This window comes from Quercus lobata, chromosome 4, assembly GCF_001633185.2.
Source record: "Quercus lobata isolate SW786 chromosome 4, ValleyOak3.0 Primary Assembly, whole genome shotgun sequence".
Classification (NCBI taxonomy): Eukaryota; Viridiplantae; Streptophyta; class Magnoliopsida; order Fagales; family Fagaceae; genus Quercus; species Quercus lobata.
In genome coordinates, this window is record NC_044907.1 from 39912140 (window position 1) to 39932758 (window position 20619).

The 20619-nt window shown below is 33.2% G+C and overlaps 1 protein-coding gene across 1 annotated transcript; it reads left to right on the plus strand.

Moving 5' to 3' along the window:
- The first annotated feature begins 5380 nt into the window (after positions 1–5380).
- Positions 5381–9541, plus strand: LOC115983463 (probable pectinesterase/pectinesterase inhibitor 36). The gene is made up of 3 exons (XM_031106138.1): positions 5381–5768; positions 7139–7468; positions 8850–9541. Exons 1-3 carry the CDS (start codon positions 5381–5383, stop codon positions 9539–9541), a joined length of 1410 nt encoding a protein of 469 aa, XP_030961998.1.
- Positions 9542–20619: the final 11078 nt, after the last annotated feature.

Here is a 20619-nt window from a genome sequence, read left to right on the forward strand (position 1 = left end):
TGTCATCGTTTAGGTTAGTGACTGATTGCCAAGTAAAGAGCATCAAACGGTGTTGTTTCGGCAGTAGCCATTAGCTTTCCAAAAGTTTGTTATGGATACAACATTTTTTTTTTATAGGATGTTATGGATACAACTGTGCACGCAGGAATTCTGGAAATTCTGTTTTAGAGGTTACAGAGTTTTAATTATGTTATTATACATATATCAGTGTATCGGCGTGAGTGTATGAAACTATATAAATCAAAGTGTGTGTAATCTATGATAATCAGGAAAGAAGAAAATTCAGTTACAAATTTTTCTCTCTTTGGAGCTCTCTATTTTTTCTTCCTCAGTATTTTTCTCTTTGATATTTCTTCCTTTCTCCTACACTTTCTCGTTGATCAATACTGTAATAGCATTGTTTGCTTCAATCTCCATCTTTTTCAAAGATCATACTATTTTCTATTTGTAGACCATTTCACTAGGTTCACTTGGATATATCTGCTTGTTCATAAATCTAAAGTTCATGCCAAGTTTGTTCAGTTTAAAGCTATGGTTGAAACTCAATTCTCATCTAAAATTAAAGCTTTAAGGTCTGATGGAGGAGGTGAATACACTTCCAAAGCTTTTGAGACTTTTCCATCCTCTAATGGCATCATTCATTAAATGTCATGTCCCTACACTCCACAACAGAATGGGCTAGTAGAAAGAAAGCATAGACATCTCATTGAGACAACTTTTACTCTTTTTTCTCAAGCCTGCATGCCTTCTGTTTGTTGGCCATTTGATGTATTGACAGCCACTTTCCTTATCAATCTCCTACCTACCTCAGTCTTAAATTTCCATTCACCTTGGTCCAAACTTTATCATCAAACACCTGATCTGTCCCAACTTAAGATTTCTGGTTCAGCCTGCTATCTCTTTCTTAGACAATATACCAATCCCAAGTTGGACCAAAGAACCACTGATGCATCTTTCTTGGTTATCCAAGTGGTTTCGAGGGTTATATCTGCTTAGATAGAGTATCTAAGAAGCTATAACTTCTAGACATGTCTACTTTAATGAGTCTAAATTCCCTTTTCCTAGTCTCACTGCTTCCACCAAACAAAAACCGAATCTGTCTTTCTCATTTCTCTACACCTCTTTGGTCGTCAAATCTGCTATATCTTCACTCCAGCAATTAACCTTCCATACTAGGCTCTTCCAAATCTGCACTTATTTCTCCTGCATCTGCATCACCTATCACTCCACCTACATCTGCATTTGCACCTGCATCTGACTTACCAATCACTGCATCTGCGGCCTTACCTGTTACTGCTAGCTCCTCCATTACATACACTTTCCACCTCACACCCAAATACTACCACTAATACTATTCCTACTACCATTCACTAAGAAGCTACTAAACATGTCTTAAGATATGTCAGAGGTACCTTGCACCTCTGACTTAGCCTTCAATGTTCTTTAATTGTGCCAATTTTGATACTCTCTTTTTTTTAATTTAAAAAAAAAAATAGCAAAAACAGAGAAAGCACAGAAAACTAGCAAATACGATCACAGAGAAAACAGTATCAAAAAACTGTTACCCGGAGCGTCGAGAAAGCTGGTCGACACGTCTCATACGCCTCGAGTGTTTCGCCATTTTCTCTCGCCTCAATCAACACAAACTAGGGTAATTTCCTTTTTTGAAAGGACAAATTAGGTTTACCAAAAAAAGAAAGGACAAATTAGGGTAATTGTATAAAGATGATGAGTTATACAAATACATACAAAGTTTCTTTATCACATAGCTACCTACCAGTCTACCGCTACCGGTCCAGTTACTCCAGTCAACCGAGTGAGTGTCAACAGTAATGTCTACAGTAAAATAAATTCATAAATTTTGCATGGTTTTCATATTTGAACGGTTCAATTAACGTAAAAAAAAAAAAAAAAAAAATTTAAGGTTTTTAATGTTAGACCAAGATCGAATCATGATGACGTTATAATTAATTTAATAATTATTTAAATATAACTAAATATATATTTTTTTTGTATAACTATTTTTTTTATGGAACTCTTTTTTTTGCATAACTAAATATATTAAATTAGTATAAACAGAGTATTTAATTAAAATAATCTAATTAAATGTAAAAATCTATATTTCATATATATTTTTTCATATCATAAGTTTCACAAGACAAATAATAAATATATCATATCCTAAGCAAATTTAAATATAGTATTTCCTTATACTAGCCTCTATATATATATATATATATATATATAACCGAAACTTCTGCTCTCTCTACAATTTTTCACATCAGTATTTTTTATTTATATTTTTTTAATAAAAAAACTAATTAATAAAGTATTAATTATCTATTAGTGAGCCGTAGATATCAAATTTCAAGTTGATTAGGACACAATATGAGACTTGAATTTTAAAATTAATAAAATAAGAGCATTCTCATTAGTTGTTTAATAAAAAATATCATTTTGACACACCAAAAGCTTACTTTATTATTTTACCACATCATTTTACAATATCTCATTCATCAGATGTTTTATCCTTCACTTTTATATATTAAAATAATACTTACTACACATTAAAATAATATATTAACTCCTCCATATCATCATCATCATCATCATCATCATTAGCAACAATGAAAGCTTGATTATGTGTGAAAACACAAGAGCTTGTTGAGACCCCCCAATTTAAAATTACGGCTAAATTGCTTTTACACTAACTTATCTAAGTGCGGAACAAGAGTAAATGAAGCGCAATAAACTGATAACTACTTTAGTGCATAAACATGAATAACAAACAATAAAAGTAAAGCACAAGAGTAAGGGAAGAAAGATGCAAACACAAGATAATACGGCGATGTGTTATCGAAGAGGAAACCAAAGAACTTGGTGAAAAACCTCTCCGCCGCCCTCCAAGCGTTAAATCGATCCACTAAACAATTAGTTGGAATACACGAATAGTAAGAGACCCTCCAAGCCTAATCTACTCAATGTACCTAAGCCCTCCAAGCTCCTACTCCATCAAGGCTTCTCGAAACCGTGTCTTGTCTAACTTTCCGGATCCCAACTTATATGCCAAAATTTATTCATTGCAATGTAATTTTAGTGATGGAAACCAAACACGTACACAAGCTACAACCTATTGCCAAATCACCCTGAGCTTACTCTTTTCTAAACACGTTGTTTCTTAATAATCACCCAACTATACATACTTCTGCTGCCATTGGTATCATTGTTTTTCCATGACTCCAAGAGAAGTTTTAAATGAAAGTAGGTTCTGAATATTGATTGAAAACCCTCTATTTTGTCCTTTTTTTTCCATACATTAAAGAGGGAACATTGTTGTTGTTGTTGTCTTTTTTTTTTTTCTTTTTCTTTTTTTTTTTTAGAAAGAAAAAATGCATAGGATAATGAGGCGACCCTTATATCTCCAGGACAATAAAAAAAGAGATGAGTATCAACACGTTCACTAGTAAGGAGAGACATCAATAAACCTGGTAAGGAGAGACACTCAATAAACCTAAGACTGAAGTCTTGTTGCCCAAATCTCTTAATGCTAAGCCACCTGCCGCATCAACATGAAATTGGACCTCAATGTTCTACAGGGCTTTAGTATTGTTTTCAATGACTAGTAAACTTTTTTTCCCTCTCCCTAAATCACAATAAGTTGGCATTTGGATCCGGATGATTTGCATTTTGCGTTTGCATTTTCAGTTTTTTTTTTTTTAGCTGTGAATGTTGACTTTCTACAACTTTTCAGCAACTTTTTCATTAAAGATGGATCTTATAGTATTATTCACATATTTAAAAATTATTTTGTTACAATATTTTCAGTTTTCAACTATATCCAAACGGACCCTAAGTGAGAGAAGAACTTAGATTCTCTCCCATAAGAGGCAGACCACACAGGAATACAATATTCTTAACCGTGCTTTAGCTTCTCATCTCATAGTTTTTTTTTTTTTTTTTTTTTTTTTTGAGAAAGTTCTCATCTCATAGTTTATTACATATTGTTTGCACATGTGACATGTGACCAAAATATTATTTAACAATTCTTTTTTTTTTTTAGCTTCTCATCTCATAGTTTAATACATATTGTTTACACATTTGACATGTGATCAAAATATTATTTAACAATTCTTTTTTTTAACGAATATATACTTTGAAAATTTAGTGCATCTCTAATACGTTTCTCCATATTTTTTTAATCCAAAAATCAACTCTAACTACGTACTAGCTAGTTATATATCATTGAAAATGAAAAACAATGTACCACTATAAGTTAATGAAAAAACCATGTCACGCTAACTATTATTTGTTGTTGAACTATTTCAGACTTTGAAAGAAGAGGTATATATAGCATGTACTTAATATATCTATTGTATAAGAGTACATAGCAATAAAATATAAGCTCTTAGACAATGAATATGAAATTATGAACCTATGAATTTCAAAAATTGCATGATTACATAGCAACAATGAAATGAATTCTTTAAAGGTAAAAGTCATTATGAGGGAGTTTGGATTTGGATTATCTTAAGTCTGCGTTTTCAATGTTGCGTTTTCTCTTTTCTTTTTTTTCTTTTATTTTGGTTCAACCCACAATTGTTGACCGGTCTTCTATGAACAGTGCTCTCGTGCACTGTTCACGGATCCCACAAACTCCACTTTTTATCAATTTTTTCATTAAAAATGGGTCCCACAGCACTATTCACACATTTAAAAATTATTTTGCTACAGTATTTTCAGTTTTCAGTTTCAGCAAAATAAGTTCAATCCAAACAGACCCTATGTAGGCCTAAATCATTTTGTTAGGTAAATATGACTAATCCACCCTGTATTTACCTCTTGTGTATGAGGGATGTATTTCATTTTGGTTCAAAGACTACTAGCGTAGTGTGTGTGTTTTTTTTTTTTTTTTTTTTTTTTTTTTTTTTTTTTTTTTTCAATAGACAGAAAGAATGTTTAATATATCATTCTTTGATCGCTATAAAAACAAATTTAGTTACTTTATTTACAATAGAAATATGATTTAGAAATTGTTCTATATGGATCAAAGATCCGGTCCTCTTATTATTTTATTAAGAGAAAGTTTGAAAATAATAAGAAGAAATTTGAACATTATTCGATTTTATTAGATCATCCCCTTTTTTTGTTGCTACATAGCACCGCTTATCCATAGTTTCATGCTTTCAAGGGACCTCCACATACTCAGTCTATCACCCTTACTCATGACACTTGTATGCAACAATGATCCATGTGTTTTCATGCTTCACTCACCTATCTATAAAAACTAAGACAGCTCAAACTAAGCCCATGCATTTTTATCACTCTTCATAGAACAAAAAATATGTCTATTTGTGTCACTACCTTTCTTCTCCTCTTAGCCATGGTTACCACTATCTCTTGCCTCCAAGAGTTGGAGGTGGTACAAATGGCTCATACCCAAGTTTTGCAAGCTAGAAATTGGGTCCAAGCCTTTGTGGCATTACATAAATCTAGCCAAGATTGGAATAATCATGTTGGTATGTCTCTTAGTGACTGTGCTAAGCTCTACGATGAGAGTGAGTCCCGGCTTGCTCGGTTATTCTCCGATGAGAGTTACACACATGATGATGCTCGTACGTGGCTAAGTGGTGTTTCGGCGAACTATAGGAGTTGCTTGGATGGGTTGGGTGAGAAGGGTTTTGCTGAGGCTCATGAAGTGGTAAAAAATTTGACCATGTTATTGAGTGAAGCTCTTGCTTTGTATGGGAAGAGTGTGGGCAAGACAAAGGGTAAGCGGTATATAACCATATATAGTTGCTCCGTTTGTCTCACCTTGTGGTATGTAATATTTTAAATTGAAGGTTTAAAAAACATGATTAACATTGAGTGACGTTAGGGATATGATAAATTTTACCATGTAAGACTTAACAACTCGTATCTTCAATCGTCAAAAACAATTCAAATGTTTATTTATTACGATGTTAAAGTCTATTAATCACATTCATTATGCATATGTTGGTAAATTTTATATATAAAAAATGTGTAATACATTTAACATTGTTCTTTCCAGTTTTCCAAAAAAAAAAAAAAAAACATTGTTCTTTCCGATTACATGTTGCACTTGGAAGTATCATTATTAAATACGAGTAACCTAATGGCCAAAAAAAATGAGTAACTTGGGTTATTGGGGTGGATATGAAAAATGATAAACTCAATGTGAATCTGAACTAATTCTGAATAAAATTATAAAAGAAAAACTTAGGATATTATAACTGTTGGCGGATCACGTCTCATGAAACGAAGATTAATAGTTCAAATGTCTCCATCCTATCTAAACTTATATAGCGATTAAGCATTTCACACAAATATTAATGGTATTTTTTTTAATCCAATTATTACTTATAAGTATCGGAGAGGGATTTGAACCCTAATTTATCTTTTTCTTTTATTAAAAAAAAAAAACAAACAAACAAATAAACTATGATGCTGGACTACAAGTCTCTTAGTAATTTTAATATTTTGACTTCTTCATATTCTATTCTTCCTTAATGGTTTTTTTTTTTTTTTTTTTTTTTGGTGGTATTGCCACTGTAATTTTTTTTATCAATTAATTCATTTGTTTTCTTTTCTTTCTTTTTTTTAAATATTAAATCATTTACTAGCCTATTAAAATTCTGATTATTAGGGGGCGTTTAGTACACCTACTCAAACATATCTTTTCAATTTCTAAACAATATTACACATTTTTTCATCTACTTGTATTTTTACACATGTTTTCAAACACGTGTTTTCAATTTTTAAGTACATGTATCAAACACTCCCTTAGTCTCTAGCCTCAAACTTACCTGATTCATTTACCACATATACAACCACTAGCCCAGTATTCTTTTTATGAAAAAAAAAAAAAAAAAAAAAAAAAAAGGGGGGGGGGACTACAGATGGGCTGGAGCCATCTGCATCATTTAGAAGAAAAACCCATACATGAAAAACAGACATGGAGACCAGTCCATCTGCACAGCCCATTGGGCAGGTCATAAACCCAAAAAATTATGGTATGGGCACGTACACAAAAACAAAATACCAGCTGTGTTTCTCTTTCTTTCTGAATAAGGTTTTTGTAAGATTGAACTTAAATATTCTTTCAATTTTGTTTTTCTAGGAAAGCCAAATGGACAAAAAATGGACCAAAATGGGGGCAATTTATTATCATGGAATCCAGCAACTTCAAAGGCCAATTTCATAGTGGCAAAAGATGGGTCTGGCACTCACAGAACAATCAACGATGCAGTTGCTGCTCTTTCCAGAATGAGTCGCATTCGATCCCAAAGAGTGATAATCTATGTGAAATCTGGAGTTTACAATGAGAATGTGGAAATTGAAAGGAACATGAAGAATGTCATGTTGGTAGGTGATGGCATGGACAAAACAATTGTCACTGGCAACCGAAATGTCCCAGGTGGTTTTACCACTTTTAACTCAGCTACATTTGGTAAGAATGATAAAAGAAAATGTCATTTAGAGCATGTTTAGTAATGTTGTTTGAATAACAGTTTTCGTCGTTTAAACAAAAGAACACATATTTTCACAATACTTTTTCATATACATGTATTTTCACAACACTTAAACAATATTACTATAAATCTCTTACCAAACAAGCCCTTAGCTAGTTAGTGTATGTTTGGATAGTGCTAAATAGCACTTTTCAGCTGCATCTCATGTTTTTTAGTGGGTTCTGTGTACTATTTACGGGACCTGCAAGTACTTTCTTAAGCAAAAATAACTTCAAAACTGGGTTCTACAACACTATTCACATATTTAAAATTTATTTTGTTACAGTATTTATAGTTTTTCATTTTCAGTAATAAGTGGTACCCAAACACACCCTTAATATTTATAAATGTTTTTATGCTGATACGAAGGACTAGGGTGAGGATAAATTTTGCCTTAAACAGTACCAAGAACATTTCTCTAATGCTAAAATCGGATGCAATGCTCCAAAAAAAAAAAAAAAGTTAAGATATAAATCCGGTGAGAATAATAACTGAAAAATATTAAATAATGTTGACTCTGTAATATTTCATTTGGAAATGTAATACCAAATTAAAAAGAAAAAATGAATAATATTAAACATCGATTAATAGCATAGTAAAGGAAAATTTTCTTTCAAAAAGAAATTATGAGAAAATTTTATTAATGTTATGGATATTATACATTTTATCATATAAGCAATAGATTTATGCAATAGCTTATAAATCCAAAACAAAAAAAGTTATTAGTAATTTATTTAGAGTCCAAACTTGATAAGGATTTGGTGTAAAACTCATGTTTTACAGCATCCAATAAAAGATTGTCACATCAGTTTTTTACTTAAAACTCAATACATAATCCTGCCTCACATAATAACATCTCAATAAAACTCACAGTTAAGTTTGATTTTCAAATCTTTCTCAAAAAAAAAAAAAAATGTTTGATTTTCAAATGTGTATTAGAATTGATTGACTGTGGTTGTACCTATTCTTTGATATGTAATATGATGATGTGGCATTTTACACCATATCCTTATAGAATTTAATCTCATTTAGTTAATATGTTTTTTTTTTTTTTTTTTGAGAATATAGAATTTAATCTCTTTTAGTTAATATGTTTTTTTTTTCTTTTTTTGAGAATGAGTTAATATGTCGTTGATGTAACACTACTTACCTTCAATGAAACAATATAAGTAATATATGTTTACAGTATAACTATTTTCATTTAGCCAATAGGTTCCCAATAATGATTTATTCACCCATCATTTTTCAACTTATCATGTCACTTATATCTGAATATTATAACAATTTTGTGTTTTACCAAATCATATTTGCATTGAACAGGTGTATGGGGGGATGGTTTCTGGGCAAGGGACATGACATTTGAGAACACAGCAGGTCCCCAAAAGCAGCAAGCAGTGGCCCTAAGGGTGATGTCAGACCATGCTGTGTTCTATCGATGCAGCTTCAAAGGGTACCAAGACACTCTTTTAGTGCACTCCCTAAGGCAATTTTATCGCGATTGTCACATATATGGCACAATCGATTTCATATTCGGTGATGCCTCAGTAGTCTTCCAAAACTGTGACATCTTTGTCAGGAGGCCAATGGACCACCAAGCCAACATCATTACAGCACAAGGTAGAGATGATCCAAATGAAAATTCAGGAATTTCAATTCAAGGTTCACGGGTTAGGCCAGCACCTGATTTTGTTGGTGTCAAAAATTCATTTAGAACTTACTTGGGTAGGCCATGGAAAAGATATTCTAGGACTGTGTATATGAAAACAGACCTAGATGGTCTAATTGATCCAAAGGGGTGGATAGAATGGCTAGGAGACTTTGCACTTTCTACACTATTCTATGGGGAGTATATGAACACAGGTGTTGGTGCCTCTACTAAAGGGAGGGTGCAATGGCTTGGTTTTCATGTGCTTAAAAATCCTCAGGAAGCTAGTCCTTTTACAATTAGTAATTTTATCCAGGGGGAGTCATGGATTCCAATGACTGGTGTGCCAATGGGGCCTGGAATTTAAGGGTCACTTTGTCCATTTAAGATACTACTATAAAGTGATAATGTGCTTTACTAGCTTATTAACCACAACTACACAATTTTTTTTTGTATGCATGGTAATAACTGCTCCATATGGTCAAAAAAATCAATCTATATCTATATTTATATTTATCTAAAAACTGAAACGTAGTATTTAATGTTTCTACGCTTCAGTTAAGCCACATCAGTAGTTATGTCATTACCTTTCTTATTTCTACATTTTTACCATAATTTTTAAATACTATTAAATATATATTCCAATTGTTTTCCAACCCTATCTCCATCATAAAGCCCATGCTTATTGACCACAACTACACAATTTTTATTTGTATGCATGGTAATAATTGTTCCATTTGGTCGAAATACCTATTATATATATCATTATATATCTAAAAGCTGAAACGTAGCATTTAATGTTGCTACGCTTCAATTATGCCACATCAACAGTCATGTCATTACCCTTATTATTTCTACATTTTTACCGTAATTTTTAAATACTATTAAATATATATATTCCAATTGTTTTCCAACCCTAGCTCCATCATAAAGCCCATGCTTTAGAGTATTCAATAAATATATATATATATATATATGTGTGTGTGTGTGTGTGTGTGTGTGTGTGTATGTACCTTACGTTTAATGATGTCTACCATAAAGCCCAAACCCAACCCAGTAGTCTTTAATGCCAACCCCTCTGCTTTCTAACACCATACTCTCTCTCTTCCCTCCTTCTTCAACTCTTCCTCTCCTTTGGCCCTATCTCCATCATAAAGCCAAAACTTTCTAGTATTCAAGATATGTACCTTCCGTGTAATGCTCTCCACCATAAAGCCAAAACCTATCCCAAATAGTCTTTAACGCCAACCCCTTTCATCTATATAAATATTTATATATTTATATATATATATATATATATATATATATATATATATTTATTTAAAAACTGAAGTATAGCATTTAATGTTGCTACGTTCTAGTTAAACTACATCAACAGTCATGTCATTACCCTTTTTATTTCTACATTTTTACCATAATTTTTAAATATTATTAAGGCGTAAATGCACTTTTAGTCTCTACATTTTGACTTTTTTCCATTTTGGTCTCTACATTTTAATTTTACAACTTTTAATCCCTAAACCAATTAACGCATGTTATTTTTGTCCTTTTCGTCAGAAATAGCTGAGGTGGTTGTCAAAGAAGTTAAAATATTATAAAAAATGTCACATCATCCATGACACATCAGCATATAAATTTAAAAAATTAATTTATTAATTTTAACTAAATAATAAAAATAAAAACAGAATTAAAAACTAAAATTTACATGAATTAAGATCAAAAAGTTTCTTGAACAAGAACACCAACCCAAAAATTTTAAAACCCAAAAAATTAACATAAGATCCAAATCTGAACACTGTTCTTAAACCGGCCACACACTTTTTCTTTTTTTCATCTCAAACTCAAACTCTATTCTCTTATCTCAAACTCAAACTACATGGCCACACACTATTCTCTCATCTCAACCAACCTAAAAAAAAAATCTCAACCCAGAAAAACACATCTCAAGTAAGTTGAAACCCAGCAAACCCACCTCAAGCAAACCCAGATCTGGTGGCCTAGAGCACCCGATTGGCCTGGAGCTTCGCGATGTCGCCAGGCTCGAACGATTTGACTACGACGACGAGGCTAAAAGCTCCACCGCCTAGAGCTCCGAGGAGGTAGCCGCAGTCGATGAAGAAGGTGAGGTTGTTGTTGAGATTACGACGGCTCCGGCAAGCTTCTTCATCGAAGAGGTATTGAGGGGCGGTGGGGAGTTCGTAGATGTTGTGAACCGGGATCGAGACTTGGATCCCTTGGTACGGGTCATAGAATCAAGTCTAGTATTATTCGGGTCGGGTTTCCGTCAAAGAAGAGCTCGTTGGTGGGGAGCATGGCTACCGGATCTGGTTTTGCTTGAGGTGGGTTTGTTAGGTTCAACTTGCTTGAGATGGTTTTTTCTAAGTTTGAGATTTTTTTGTTGGATTGATTACTTTGGGGCTTTTAGGATTTGATGATTTTGTTAGGTTTGAGAAAATGGTGATTTTGAGATTTTTAATTTTTGGGTTTACTAGTTTGTTATTGTGTTCTTTGTTTGTTGGATCTAAGAGCAAGGTAAAAATTTTCTTGAGATGTGTTTTTCTGGGTTGAGATTTTTTTTTTTTTTTTAGGTTGGTTGTGTCATATTTTTGGATTGATTTGGTACTTTGGGGTTTTGGGATTTGATGATTTTGCTGGGCTTGAGAAAAGGGTGCCTTTGAGATTTATGATTTTGTGTTTGAGCTGAAATTTTTTGGGTTTTTTGTGTGTTTGTTTCCTAAGAAAATTTTTGGGTCTACTAGTTTGTTGATTGGGGAATAACATGATATTCATGTGCTGGGAAAGAAGAAATGTTCTTACGAAAAAAGAAAAAAAATTAGATTAACGTTCTTTGTGTTTTGAAATTTGAGTTTGTGTTTGGTTCTGGTTTGTGCCCTTATGTTCTTGTTCTTTTGTTGAATGTTCTTGTGTGTTCTTGCTCAAAATGAATTAGATCTAAATTGATGTATTTTATTGTTTTTAATTCTATTTTTTCTTTTTTTATTTAGTTAAAATTGATAAATTATTTTTAAAAAATTAGATGCTGATATGACATTTTTTATAATATTTTAATTCCTCTAACAGCCACCTCAGCTATTTCCGTCGGTTGACTGACGGGAAGGACGAAAATAGCACGCGTTAATTGGTTTATGGACTAAAAGTGGTAAAATTAAAATATAGGGACCAAAATGGAAAAAAGTCAAAATATAGGGACTAAAAGTGCATTTTCGCCTACTATTAAATATACATTCCAATTGTTTTCCAACCCTATCTCCATAATAAAGCCCATGCTTTAGAGTGTTTAATATATATATATACGTGTGTGTGTGTGTGTACCTTACGTTTAATGCTATCCACCATAAAGCCCAAGCCCAACCCAGTAGTCTTTAACACCAACCCCTCTGCTTCTAACACCAATCTCTCTCTCGTCCCTCCTTCAACTCTTCCTCTCCTCCGGCCCTATCTCCATCACAAAGCCCAAACGTTATAGTAATGCTCTTCTATGCTCTTTAACACCAACTCTTCTATGTAATGCTCTCCACCATAAAGTCCAAACCCATCCTAATTAGTCTTTAACGCCAACCCCCCTCAGTCGCCAATCCTTCTTTTTCTCTTCCTATCTTTCACATTTTTGAAATTTCAAAGCTACAACTTTCTAACGCCAACTCTCTATCTCTCTCTCCTCCCTCCTTCTTTAGCTCTTCCTCATCTCATTTAACTTAATCACTCCTTCATACCTGTTCAATTGCCACTATCCTTAAAAAATCAAAAGACAATATATTTGAACTATCAAAATTCCTACATAAATAAATTATTAATATTGAAATAGCTAAAACAATCATTAATAGAACTGATCAATTGCTTTTCAAAACCTAATTCTTAATCATACATGTATTAAGCCTTTGTTCATGACCCCCTAAATAATTCCCATCTTTTCAACTTCAATGTTATTCCGCAAATATTAATGTTTGCAAGCACTAATGTCACTTCTGTTTTGAAATACTTCTTCAAGTATCTCTAAATCTCAATTGTAAACAAAATGAAATGGTTCTGCTAAAATAGTGCTTATATTATCTTTTGGTTGTGTAGGTTGTTCATATTATCCACCAATTAATCACGAATTACTTGTTAAATTGCAAGGTCAATAACTTGATTATTTCTTCAAGTATCTGTAAATATCAATTGTAAACAAAATGAAATGGTTCTGCTAAAATAGTGCACATATTATCTTTTGGTTGTGTAGGTTGTTCATATTATCCACTAATTAATAATGAATTATCTGTTAAATGGCAAGGTCAACAACTTGATTATTTCTTCAAGTATCTGTAAATCTCAATTGTAGATAAAATGAAATGGTTATGTTAAAATAATGCTCATATTATTTTTCAATTGTGTAGGTTATTCATATTATCAACAGTTAATCATAGATTACCTATTAAATTGCATGTTCAAAAGCTGGAATATTTCTTCAGGTATCTTTAAATGTCAATTATAAATAAAATGAAAAAGCTCTGCTAAAATATTTCTTATATTATCTTTTGGTTTGTAAGCTTTTCATATTATACCAAGTTAATCACGAAATAACTGTTAGATTGCAAGTCCAGAAGTTGGAATCAAATTCTCCTATCCTTAATCTACATTTAGTATTGTAAAAAACTTTTTCCCATTTTCTTCCCTTCTCTTATGTTTGAAATGATTTTTTACTATAATGACAAATAGTAAATGATGGTTAATAGGTAGTATGGAGTCTTCTTATTGTGCACAATTGAGAATAAGGATGATTCTTGCATCTAGGAGAAATCACAATTTTCCAACCAATATTCATGCTCCTGCAACTCAACTCAACGCATTTTTATTGACTTGCAGTTGAATAAGTGTATTGTGATGAATAGGCAAATAAATATGATTTATTCGACATATAATAGAAGTAATTTATTAATAAATAACTTCAACAATGTTAATACTTTGAGAGGAGAGGTTTGTGTAGAAAGAAGATTTGCTTCGTTTACGATTGTCTCACCTTCATAGAGTATTGTTGGTAGATTTTTCATAAAGTTACATTTTTGTATATTTGTAAAGTCTTCTATTTAAAAAAATAATAATAATCTAAATGATGGATTTACTTATGTTTGATTACTCTTTAGGTCATTCAAGACATATGGAGGATAATCTATTTGTAAGGAGCACTAGATAGAGGCGACATGATTATAATTGTGAGACTGCAAAAAAAAAATCTAATACTTGTATACGCACTAGTTTGAATGAAGATGTTGTTCTCACCACAAACGTATTTGAAGACCAAGTTCTTTCTGTTAATAGTCATTTTACTCATAACGTATCAAATATAGAACGTCATACTAAAATGCTGCATTTTTCTACTCAAATAGGTGAAATCTATATATTTTAAAATGTTGTTAGCATGCCAAATTATTCCATAACAAATATCAACTTATTATTCAATTATGATCTTAGGAAGTTCACACATGAATAATGGTGGGAGTTCAGTAATGCAATCAAGTGAAGAGCCACTTTAGAGGAATCTAGATAAACTTATCGTAAATGATATATTATTTACTTAATATGCTTTATTCCTCTTTATGGATTTCTCATTTTAAAATTAGTTTAATTTAAAATTAATTTCATTGAATATATGTGTTTGTTTTATATAAACTCATCGAAGCTTGGAACTTTGGTCCTCCTTGTAGAGAGGGAAAATTCCCGACCTATCATAAGCTGACACGTCACATTACCAAGTCCACAAAATACAGCCAATTACAGAGCACCATGTATTGCTGCTAGGTTTTGCTATCACTATTCAAAAGCCAACAGAAATTTGCCAAGTGTCATGCAAGAACCAATCACGCATCAGCGCATGTGTAAGCGATGACTCAAGCAGCCTCGTACGTGTAAGCGATGACTCAAGCAGCCTCGCACGTGTAAGCGATGACTCAAGCAGTCCAGCACGTGTAAGCGATGACACAAGCGGACCAATCAGGCTGTGATATGTGTCACCAATCAAGTTCCGCCACGTGTCACTCACCCACCCCAAAACTCCTATAAATAGAAGCCTTCCTGAGACATTTAGGAGGACCAAGATTCAGAGGACGAAGATTCAGAGGAACCAGAATTGAGAAGTGAAAAAGCTCTGCTGGAATCAAGCCCTGAAGCCTCCAGGAACTTCAAGAACTTCAACCCCAAAATCGAAGAACATTCGAAGCAGAAGCATCCAAATCATCTGCCTAGATCCTAAAGTTTGCGGGAATCAAGCTCAAAGGTCCGAAAACATCAACAAATCATAAACCAGTGAAGCTCTACGGATTCAAGCCTCCAAAGCCCCGAAGAACTTCCACCACAAATCTTCAAATACAAAGAACATTCGAAGCAGAATCATCCAAACTATCTGCCTAGATCTCAAAATTTACTGGAATCAAGCTCAAAAGCTTCCAGAAACCTCAAACAATCACAAATCGGTGAAGCTCCACGGATTCAAGCCTCTAAAGCCCCGGAGAACTTCCACAACAAACCTTCAAAGACGAAGAACACACGAAGAACACGAAGAACGTGAAGAACAAAGGATTTCCAACAAGCTCATAACCAGAGATTCATTGTAATTCTGTTCCAAAGATCTTCGATCCATTCTTCAGCCAAATTGAAGTACATTGGGTGTTCAAATCAAAATCACATTACTATAAATCCAATCAACAAATCTTTCAAGGAGATTGAATCAGAGGATCAATCTTTTGTAATCACAGAGAATTGTACCACACAATCATAAATACAAATTCGCATTTGTGTAACTATTTTACTTGTTTGATTTATTTCGAAACGAGAAATTTAGTCGCTTACACTCCTACTCATGGAGCACAAGCTTAGTATGAGGAGAGGACTAAAAAATCAAGGAAGATTGAAAATCCAAAATTTAGTCTATGTTGTTCTAATGGCATCGTCCATCTTCCTCTTTTGAAAGATCCACCTTCTTTACTAGTAAAAATGATGGAAAAAAGTCGTTAAAGTTTTGAGTGGGAATAAGGTTGTATAACTAATTGCTTCCTTTTACCTCTTTAGGTGGTAAAGTAGATAAATATGTGAATAATGGTAAATATCCATATGTTTTCCACCTTAGTGGCTAGAATTATCATAGAATTGGGTCTCTTCTTCCTATTCATAGGGAAAAAAGTACATTTGCTTAATTCTATATATATGATACATAGAATGAAATAGGATGTAGAATTGATGCAAACGTTGAAAAAGATAGGAAAAATGATGTAGATCCTAATATTACTCTTGGATTATTGGAAATTTTAGATGATTGTAATCCATTGGTGAAAGCTTTTAGGATGGCAGGGGACAGATTTAGAATCTGAAATGCGAAATGTTAAAATTTGCTTGATTGGCAGTTTTTAAGGATCAATGATTTCTCATCCATCGGCAAGTTATGTTTTGTTTCTCTATATATGTAGTAGTCTATCTAGAAGGATAATAAAATTATTTCAAACTATCAACTGCATCTAAAATTATTTCACATCTCAATTTCAAAAGAATGACAATAGAAAGAGAAAAGGCTGTTTGAATAGGGTATATACTATTTCAAAGGATTCATGTTTGACTTATTATGTTCAAATGATTCATCTCTAAAATATTCTTGAATAAGATTTTTTCAATTTGTGGTCATTCATGTAAATGTCTATATTGTATGTAAACATTTGTATATGAAAGCCAATTCTATACATAATATATGCTACTCTTAATGCTACAAGGGAAAAACAATTAACCTATGCCACAGAACAGGTCACTTCATACATACAAGGCATGTCAATTAGGAGTAGCTATGAAAGATACATGCAATAAAGAATATACCTCAGAATGGGAAGAGAGTAAGGAAATGACTTTATGTGCACTCACTTTATCTATCAAAGATTTGCAGCAAAGATAGCATAATTATGAAAACTGAGTAATGTTTATACAACTTTGCAACAAAGACAGCATAATTTTTATATAAACAACATCCACCAATAAAGACAGCATAATGTCCTTGCAGAAATGATAGCAAAGACAGCGTAATGTTTATACAAACAACATCAGCACAGCAGTTGTTATTAACAACAAAAATAATGGTTCCCAGCTAATCGGTCAAACTGGAATGGGATGGGATTCTGTCACTAACACAATAACAAGTAGTGACGCGGCTTGGGCACAGGTAACAACAGTGAGTATTATAGGTTTGCTTTAGAATTTCCATGTCGTTGATTCATAGTAGTCATATAAATAAATACCACATGTGAATAATCCCATATATACCACATGCTGATAGGCCAACCCTAGGTGCAAAGAGTTTCGTAAAAAGGGGTTAGATCACTATGACCTGCTAAGATAGCTGTTCAACGCGGGTGCTGCAACTGGATTTCTACAAATTTCCCCTACTCAACTGGCCCCTAATTGCGATGAAGAGCAAGAATTGGATGCCACTTTCCTAACACACGGAGTACATGTCAATGTCAAACCCAATAGTGGAGACGATATGGAGGAGCTACCCACCCCAGTTGTAGGGCAAGGCAGCAACTAGAAAGCAGCCATCTCACTTAGAGACCTTGGCAAGGAAGAAGAGGAAAGAAGGGCCCATTGAATATATGACCAATGCTATCATGGAATTCACGGACATGTCAAGAAAAAGACGTAGTGATAAGGATAGCGATAGTCAAAAGGAAATTGTTGAATCTGTGTCGGTGGGTGATAAGTTCTCAATGGACAAGGTCGTTGCAATTCTTAACAGTATTGAAAATGTAGACAATTACACCATGTTCAAGGTCCTCAACGAACTCCATAAGCCCGATAGTAAGGTTGCTTTCATCATGTTGAGGCTGGATAAAAGAAGGGGCTGGATGGATTTAGTCAATAGTTTAATGTAGGGGCTTGGTTAAGGAAAGGGGACAAGTTTGAGCTACTTTTGTGGGGTTGCGGCTACTGTTTCTATTCTTATGTAGTATTATGCTAATAACCACTAGAACCATTTTTTGTTATATTAGTTGTATGATTTAGTGGGGTGACATTCTAGTTTGCTAAGGAACAATAATCTTACTACATGTGAACTTATTATTAATGATGGTAGTACATTTTGGTTTGTTAATGAACCATTTATTTTTATTGTTAAAAATTACTATTATGCTGATGTTATTTGTATATTGTTAATGATAGTAATACATTCTGGTCTAAACACGTTATGAGAGATGTTGAAGGGGGCTAATTGCTCCATTATATGCATGCTAATGGGGCAAGTATGTTTCTCATTGTGGTTCACCTTCATATTTTCAAAAAACCCATTTTCCTAACCCTATTGTGCTTCAAAAAGCACATTTTCCAAACCATACTTAGCTTTAGTTAGATGGGCATGGAGGAAAATCGTGTCCAAAATCAAGAGCAAAAATCAACAGTAATTGTGAAGAAATATAAACACCGTGGGTGAAGGATTGTTCAACAGCAACTAAGAACAAATTGTTAGGGACATATTTTATATAATTGGCTAATCATTTGACAAAATGCACTTTACTTGTAATTGAGTAGATCTAGAATGGGTTTTGTACTTCAAGAAACATGTTGTTCAAGCCTAGTATTAAAGCCATGAAGATTGGACCACGAAACAAGTGAAGAAAAGTTATTCATTAAATCTCGATAGATACCTCGACAAAAATAGTATCTATCGAGATTTAAGAACGAAACTCGATAGAAGCTTAACAAAAGCTGAATCTATTGAGATCTATGAAATCATAATTTCCAGATTTGATTTTCAGCTTGTGCTAACACATATGTGTAGGGTTTCTTTTCTCACAATCCTAGACATATACAAGGCTTATTTTAAAAGCCGTTATACATAAAGAATACATAGAGAACATATGCAAAAAGTGACCTAATGCCTTATTCTCTCTGTAAGAAGTTACTGCATCTTTTGTGCCTTAGGGTTTTGTAACTAAGTACTTCTTGATCTTCATTGTTGATGAAGTGAAGAACTTTACAGCCAACAACATCTTCAAATTGCTGGAGTTAGTCACATACTAAGATTCGTGTAAAAGAATAGCGTTCATATATTGAAGAGTTTAGAGGTTCTGAAGCAGTAAAAGGTTTTTACTAGAAGTTCATCTATAAGAATTGTAAAGTCTAAGGACAAAGATTTTGTACTAGATCTTAAACTTCTCGTTACTATAGTGAATTGCTTTTCAGGAAGGTTTCCCTCTAGGTTTTTTACTGTGAAACTAGTTTGTTTCATTAGTTTTCCTAGGTCATTATATATTGTCTTATTTACTATTCCGCTGTGCATGATATTGATGTTTGTTTGTTTTAATAAGGTTTATTCATAATAAATCTAATTAACAACTTAGGTTTAAAACTTGTTAATTTTATCAACCAGGGTCTAAATTTCCCAACACAAATACAACAACAAAATTCAACATTTAATTGAATAGCAAAATTAAACACTTATTGTAGGTGTAGCAACTACGTTGAAGAATGATGAATATAGCAAAATGGCTAAGGAGGAAGAAGTTATGTCTGCGTACTCCATAATATACCGCGGTAATGGTAGATGAGTTGTGCAAGAAAACTTAATTTGATTTGAGATAAAGTTTGATACTTGTTTGAAAAATTCTTGCCTAAAACAGTGATTAAGGCGTGGTTGAATTGGCTTAGTAAATACGGTGATTGAGAAGATGAATCCGACCATATGGATTTAAGATTAATTTTGGTGAATTTAGGGTTTGGTAACTTTGATTTTGAATTTATGATAGCTTTCAGGTGGCCGTTGGGGATGTGTAATGAGGGATTCGAATGGGTAGGTGGGATTAATGAAGGGTTAATGACGGGTTAGCTACTCTTTGGTGATGGGACTGCCATTGTGCAAAAGGGAGAGGAAAAGTGAGCTTTGGGAAGGATGGAGAGGGTAGAGACTCAAAAAGGATAGATGGTGTGGGGGAGAGGAGACATTGAGGTGTAGTCACTTCATGTGTGCCCAATGTATTTCAACCAAATAGTAATATATTTGGAACAACATAACTCAAACACCACTTCAACAAAACACCTTACCAAATACAGAACTTAGTATGGGACCCACGTGTTTAGGTATTTAAACAACAAACAACAGTTCTAAAACACCCATGCCAAATGGTACCATAACCTTCCTACATCATCTGAAGTTGCTGCTATTATTGTTGGGGACTTTAGTGCTGAAAGCTTCAGTCGTGATATCATAGTTGAAAATAAGACCTCAGGATTGCAATGAATAAGTGAGCTTCATCCAAGTTTTATGTCATTGCAATATTCTTTACTTTTTCCATATGGCGAAGATGGTTTCACGAAGAATATAAGGTATAGAAGTAATGATGAAGGGAAATTAAGGAAAGATGAGTTGTTACAATGAGAGAATACTATGTTTTTATACTTCAACAACATGCTAATGAGGGC